Below are 7727 nucleotides of genomic sequence, written 5' to 3' on the forward strand. Positions count from 1 at the left end.
TTTTACGTTTTTTTCATTAAATCAATATTTTTTTTCCAATTTCGACACCTAGAAAATGATGTTAACAAAAAGTGTCATGTGATCATGTTAGCGTCATATTATTAAAGACCGACAAATGTTAGTGTGATATTATCACGTCAATAGCTAACTGGGTTGACCGGTCAAATGGTCAATACTGAAACAAATAATAAATAAATGTCAAAATCAAACTTTTATGAAAACTCAATGTCTTAATTGTAATTAAAAAAAATAGCACAGTATTAAAATAGAATTTTTATGAAAATTTAGTGTTTCTATTTATTTATTTTTTGAATTTTCTACCTACTAAAAAACTCTGGCTTTTCATAACAATGTAAAGAAAGGTTGCAGGAATATGTTTAAAATTTGATGACAGTAGCACAACAATATTACGTAGAAAAACTTGTAGCTTTTTTTTATGTGAAATAGATGTTACATTAATCTAGGGTTCTATGTACTAAAGCATCTATTGCGGCAACCCACCCCTTTTATTTAAATTAACCCATCATTTTTATTTAAATTACGGCTAGCTATTTAGATTTGCTTAAATTTGGCAAGTTTGATTTGAATAATTTTATAATCAGTTTTGCTAATTATTTATAAGTTATATCTTATAATACATCCAATATACGTATTTTGTATCAATAAATATTAGGCAAATGACACAAAAAATAGTATGTTTTCTTTTTCGATTTTTCGATTTTATTATGTTTCGTTTTATATCAAAGATTATAATTTTTAATTTTGTTAAATGTTGATATTTTTTATTCTTTTATAATATCACAAAAGACATTATATTTCTATTTATTTTTCGATTTTCACATTTGATTTTTTTTACAGACACAATATTTTCAGTTTTTTTATTATTATTATTTTAACGTTTTAAGATGACATGTTCCAAATTAGAATCACAAACTAGATATTCCTGAAAAGTCCCTTCGAAATGTTCAGCATTGAACAAAATTAAAAAACATGATGTTCTATATAAAATAAAATACACCTTAAAACATAATGTATTCTATGCCGGTTGCCTATTAATATTATATAACTAAATTTTTAATAATATACCACCTTTTGTAATCTAGGAGACGTGAATGTTATAGATTGGTAATTGGTTATTGTGATCTTATTTGTGTTGTATAATTTTTTTAGATTATGTAATTGAGTGTTTGTGGTTGTATTGTTGTATGTATTTCTTTATTTTATTAAGAAAACTTATTTCTTGAATTATGATTTTTAAGAATATTTGGAAAAACAAAAATCAAGTTCTAACTTAAACCATATGCCACTTTAACCCCATTTTCTTTCTCCATCTTTCACCAAAATTTTCACTTCACGATACCATCACTTATTAAGAGCAATGAACAAGCCATTAAAACATAATGTACAAAAAAGAAAAAAAGGAAGAGAATGAAAGAAGAAAAAGAGAACTCCCAACTCCGAAATAAAAGGATAAAATAAGAGAAGTCATGACCTATCCACGACAGGGAGGATCCCGTGATGGTAGCCAAAGGCCGACATGGAATTTCCGTCAGTGCCTGAAGCCACATCAGCACCCTGCTATCCTTCTGGATATGCATAACACATAGCTTTATAGAAATAATTACGCAAAAGTATTTAATGTTGCTGTAAAAGTATGTGTTACATTATATAGAAAAAAAAATTGATCCTCTTATCATTTGTCAAGGAAATATACAAGTAATTTAAATCTAGCATCATAATATAGAAATATTGTAGAATTTAATTGGGTAGGGATATAATTTGGTGGGCTAAAAACTATTAGTACAAGGTCTTCGTTTTCGTCCTTGAAAGGTTCCTGTAAAGAAAAATTAGATACAAACGATGTGGTTGAGGCTCGAGTTGGACTCGATTCCCTTAAACAGATTCGCTCTCTGTTCCCAGGGTACAACAACCTAAACATATTGTATACAGCCGGATATCACCACTTGCCTGAAAGAATCGCCGGAAGTAGGAGTGCAGAGAAGGAAGAAGAAGAAGAGTAGTTTCATTCGTGTGTTTGAATGAGAAGACAAGGTCTTCTTTTATAGTTGAATCGTGAAACGGAAACAAATCACTAATTGATTGAGCGTTTAATGGAAATAAATGTCATTAATTACGCAATCAATGCATCCGTTATAGAATTCAAAAATAGGGACCAAAACTGTCAAGTTTAGCAAAAATAAGGGTAGCGCGCGCCCGAGTTTTTGGAGTTGCATTCGTGTTCGCAGGTCGTGCCCATGCACAAGTTTGGTGTTTTTTATCTACCGAACCAAGATTTGCACCCCCTCCTGCATGCGGGTAGGAATTGTAGCATAACTATAGACACAAGCTTGTAAGCCTTCCATGCAATAAAGCTTATAAACCTTCTTGAGTTTGGTCTCTCTACTAATGTGGGACTCATTCCCACATTCCTCTCTTTTGCTAAACTTATTTTCAAATACCCATCTTTGAGTATCGATATCTCATTCACTTATACTCTATTTTGGACATATAATATATCGTTTCGAAGTCCTCATGGAGGAGAACAAAAACCCACTTAGAGTTTGTTATATATACAACATATGTATATATTTATATATGTCCAAAGTTAGTAAAAAATATAAATATTTTTACCAAATTTCCAACAATCCCCCACATGAATGGAGATTGATCTCTGCACATCCAATTTCCAGACGAAATTTTCAACAGTTGAATCCTACATAGGATTGGTAGGTATTACCCTTTGAACCTTCCCTTAAGAAGTTACACTTAATCTCTTAGCAGTTAGTAGATCTCAATGTCTTTGAACTAAGTTGCCATTTATGTAGACGACATTGTAAATCTCATAGGACTCTCCCTGACAAGGTCATATCCTCTAGACGTGTTCGTTTTGGTCATGAACACTAACCTGGTTCTGCAAGAGCTTTAGGAATTTTTGGCCTTATAATTCCCTTCGACACGACCCCACTTCTCTCTCACATAGGTGATTCCAAGAATCATTAAAAACCATATGTTTAGCCTAATTTTTGTCACTACATAAAGGAATGGACTAGGAAGAAAGGTTAACTCCCCCCACAGTGACCTGCCCCACTCATACAATTAGGTTATCCTTTTGAACCCAGATCTTCGGATCTCCAGTCTTCTGGGTAAGGTTTCCTTCGTATGAATTTATTCATTCATGGGATTTAGTCCCATTCCTCTTGACGACTTATAAACTACATCTCTACTCAAGCCTTTTGTAAGCAGATCTGCAATGTTATCCTTTGACTTTACCCAGTCAACCGTGACAACCCTCGTAGAGATTAGTTGTCGTATTGTTTTATGTCTACGTCTAATGTGCCTTGATTTCCCATTATACATTGTACTTTGAGCTCTACTAATTGCCGACTGGTTATCACAATGTATACATATGGCCGTTACCGGCTTAGGCCATTCAGGAATGTCCTCTACAAATTGACGTAGCCACTCCGCCTCTTCAACACAAATATCTATGGCGATAAATTCATATTCCATCGTGGATCTAGATATAACTGTTTGCTTGGATGAATTCCATGCTACAGCAACACCTCCAAGTGTAAACACATATCCACTTGTAGATCTGAAATCTTTTATGTCAGATATCCAATTTGCATCCGTGTATCCTTCGATAACTGGTGGATGTCTGCCATAATGCAGTCCATATTCTCGTGTGTATCTCACATACCTCAGCAACCTAGTAATACTCTTCCAGTGTTCAGAACTGGGTTTACTAGTGTATCTACTTAGTGTGCTCACAGCATATGCTAAGTCAGGTTTGGTACAACTCATTAGATACATCAGACTGCCAATAATTCTTAAATATTCCACTTGATTAACACGATCACCTCCATTTTTACGTAGATGTTGACTAGTGTCAATTGGAGTTCTAGCTATGCTAGTGTCTCCCTTAGTAAATCATTCAAGAATTTTATCCACACAGTGTGTTTGACTCAAAATCAAACCACTTTGGGTTCTTGTGATCTTCACTACAAGAATCACATATACTAAACCCATATCTTTCATGTCGAACCTGGATTTCAACATATCCTTCGTGGATCTTATTATCTTGTCATCACTACCAATGATAAGCATATCATCAACATACAAACACAAGATGACATAACCATGAGTGGAGTTTTTCACATAGATATACTTATCACACTCATTGATTCTAAAGCCATTTTCCATCATGACTCGATCAAACTTTTGATGTCATTGTCTAGGAGCTTGTTTTAATCCATATAGATACTTAACAAGTTTACAAACCTTGTTCTCTTGTCCTGAGGCAATAAATCCCTCAGGTTGTTCCATATAAATTTCTTCTTCCAACTCCCCATTTAGGAAAGCTGTTTTCACATCCATTTGATGAACTTGCAACTTTCTGATAGCTGCAATGGCAAGAACTAATCTAATGGATGTTATCCACGTTACCGACGAATAGGTATAAAAGTAGTCTAGACCTTCCTTTTGTCTATAACCTTTGATTACTAGTATTGCCTTGTATTTATCAATACTACCATCAGGTTTCATCTTTCTCTTAAAAATCCAACGGTAACCTAGTGGCTTGCTACCTGGAGGTAGATCCATTAGTTCCCATGTATGATTTTGTAAGATAGATTCTACCTCATTTTTAATGGCTTCTTTCCATTGAGGTCCCTCAGAAGAAGTTACCACCTCTTGGTAGGTTTTAGGTTCACTTTCCACCACATAGGTGAAAAAATCATCACCAAATGATTTTTCAACTCTAGCCCTCTTACTTCTTCTGGGTTCTATCTCTTCCTCCTCGGATTGAGCTTGTTCTTCCTCTCGAACAGCTTCGTTATTTGGTAAAGATGGGCTTTCAACTTCCTTGTTCAAACAGGGAAACACATCTTCAAAGAATGAAGCATTCCTTGATTCCATTATGGTATTCTTGTGTATTTCAGGATTCTTAGAATCATGCACAAGGAACCGATAAGCACTACTACTTTGTGCATACCTAATGAATACACAATCCACTGTTTTAGGCCCTAACTTTTGTACCTTTGGTGGTGGCACTACAACTTTAGCTAGGCACCCCCACACTCGTAAGTACTTATACGATGGCTTTCTTCCTATCCAATGTTCATACGGTGTTTCATTCTTTTCTTTGCGAGGTATCTTATTTAAAAGATAGTTAGCCAACAAAATAGCTTCCCCCCACATTAACTGATTTACACCTGAACTAATTATCATGGCATTGACCATTTCTTTCAAGGTATGGTTCTTTCTTTCAACAATTCCATTGGATTGAGGTGAATAGGGTGATGTGAATTCATGACGAATTCCATTTTTAGCACAAAAATCAGCATAAGGAGAAACATATTCCCCACCCCTATCACTTCTAACCACTTTAATTCTCCTTTTTAGTTGATTCTCAACTTCATTTTTGTACAAGACAAACTTGTCTATTGCTTCATCTTTACTCTTAAGTAAATATATGTAGCAATGTTTCATGTTATCATCGATGAATGTAATGAAGTATTTGTTACCACCTTGAGTAGGAATTAACTTTAGATCACACACATCAATGTGAATTAAATCAAGAGGTTCGGTGTTTCAATTGATTGTTTGGAAAGACAATCTAGTTTGTTTGGCTTCAACACTTGTGGGATATTTGTGATTTGAGTCAATATTAAGTTATGGTACGTATTCTAGTTTAATTAATCGCTTAATTTAATTGTAATTTAGATGTCCTAAGCGACCATGCCAAACATTTGAACACTCAAGCAAATAAGCAGAACTAAAGCTTTCATTATTCATTTTGTTTGTCACCATTACATTCAATATGAACATGCCATTCAAGGCATATCCTTTTCCCACAAACATACCATTTTTTGGACAAAACAAACTTGTCCGACTCAAACACTAGCTTAAAACCAAATTGGTTCAACAAACCACCCGACACTAGATTCTTACGAAGTTCATGAACATACAAAACATCCCTAAGCTTCACTTCTTTCCCTGAAGTCATTTTTAGAATGACATCACCAACACCTTTGATATCCGTGGTAGCTGCATTTCCCATGTAGAGCTTTTCACCATCTTCAACTTCTTTGTAGGTGTTGAAAACACTTTTGTCATGACACACATGATAAGTAGCTCCCATGTCAATCCATCACTCCTTTGAATTTGTATTCATGAGATTCACTTTAGAAACCATATTCGTGAGATCAGTTATCATGGCCACCATCTCCATGTTATCATTCACCATGTTTTCTTGACGTTTTTCCCTCTTAGGTTGAGGGCACTCCGAAGCCTTGTGACCCGGTTAACCATAGTTGTAGCACTTGAACTTCTTCTTGAAAGTTCATGCCTTGGGGCCTAGGTTTTTGCCCTTTGTTTTCCCTTAGTGAGGTCCCTTGCCTTTGCTTTTGGAAGTTTGACCAACTTCCACCATATGAACGTTAGAAGATTCAACTTCACTACCTTTCTTCAAGGCCATTCTATTGTCTTCTTCAATGCGAAGACGCACCACCAGTTCCTCCACAGACATCTCCTTTCGCTTATGCTTAAGGTAATTTTCGAAGTCTATCCATCCAGGAGGAAGCTTTTCAACCATTGATGCAACTTGGAACGTTTCATTAACATCCATCCCTTCTGCATTGTTATCATGTATGATGACCTGAAGGCCTTGGACTTGACTCATAACAGATTTCGAGTCAACCATTTTGTATTCCAAGAACTTAGCAACAACATGCTTCTTAGTTCTGGCATCTTCTGTCTTATACTTCCTTTCCAACGACTCCCATAGTTCCTTAGCAGTTGCAACTTTACAATAAACATTGTAAAGTGCATCTGTTAGCCCATTCAACACATAGTTGCGACACAAAAATTCTGAATGCTTCCATGCATCCACTGCAGTCACAAATTGAGCATAAGCCTGCCCCTCAGCAATTACAGGAGCAGTTTTTGTTAGGAACCGAGCCAGGTTCAACGTAGTCAAGTAGAACAACATCTTTTGTTGCCACCTCTTGAAGTTCAGACCAGAAAATTTTTCAGGTCTTTCAGCATGATTAGCCATGATGTTTGGAACCGGTGAATTTGGGTTCACAGCAGGGGTAGCACCAACAGCAGGAGTTCCAGTACCAACGGGAGTTGCAGATATTCTGAAAAGAATCGTAACCACAATGAAATATATTATTACAGGAAGAAAAAAATCGATACAAATTCGATTTTAGAATAAAAGAACAGAAAACGAAAGTATTAGAACAAAGAATAAATTTGTTTAAGACTGTTAGTACAAGGTCTTTGTTTTCGTCCTTGAAAGGTTCTTGTAAAGAAAAATTAGATACAAACGATGTGGTTGAGGCTCGAGTTGGACTAGATTCCCTTAAACAGATTCGCCATCTGTTCCCAGGGTACAACAACCTAAACAATATTGTGTATTGCCGGATATCACCACTTTCCTGAAAGAATCGCCAGAAGCAGAAGTGCAGAGAAGGAAGAAGAAAAAGAGTAGTTTCATTCGTGTGTTTGAATGAGAAGACAAGGTCTTCTTTTATAGTTGAATTGTGAAACGGAAACAAATTACTAATTCATTGAGCGTTTAGTAGCAATAAATGTCATTAATTATGCAATCAATGCATCATAGAATTCAAAAATGGGGACCAAAACTGTCATGTTTAGCAAAAATGAGGGTAGCGCGCCCGAGTTTTCGGAGTTGCATTCGTATCCGCAGGTTGCGCCCATGC

At 35.5% G+C, this 7727-nt stretch overlaps 1 protein-coding gene across 1 annotated transcript; it reads right to left on the bottom strand.

Annotated features, from left to right (window-relative positions):
• Nucleotides 1–6382: 6382 nt before the first annotated feature.
• On the bottom strand, nucleotides 6383–7383 carry LOC145045356 (uncharacterized). The gene is made up of 2 exons (XM_078993695.1): nucleotides 7373–7383; nucleotides 6383–7142 (listed from the first exon to the last, which is right to left on the bottom strand). Exons 1-2 carry the CDS (start codon nucleotides 7381–7383, stop codon nucleotides 6383–6385), a joined length of 771 nt encoding a protein of 256 aa, XP_078849821.1.
• Between the last annotated feature and the right edge of the window lie 344 nt (nucleotides 7384–7727).

The sequence above is a fragment of the Lactuca saligna genome, chromosome 5 (assembly GCF_052625555.1).
Source record: "Lactuca saligna cultivar CGN05327 chromosome 5, ASM5262555v1, whole genome shotgun sequence".
NCBI classification, from domain to species: Eukaryota; Viridiplantae; Streptophyta; class Magnoliopsida; order Asterales; family Asteraceae; genus Lactuca; species Lactuca saligna.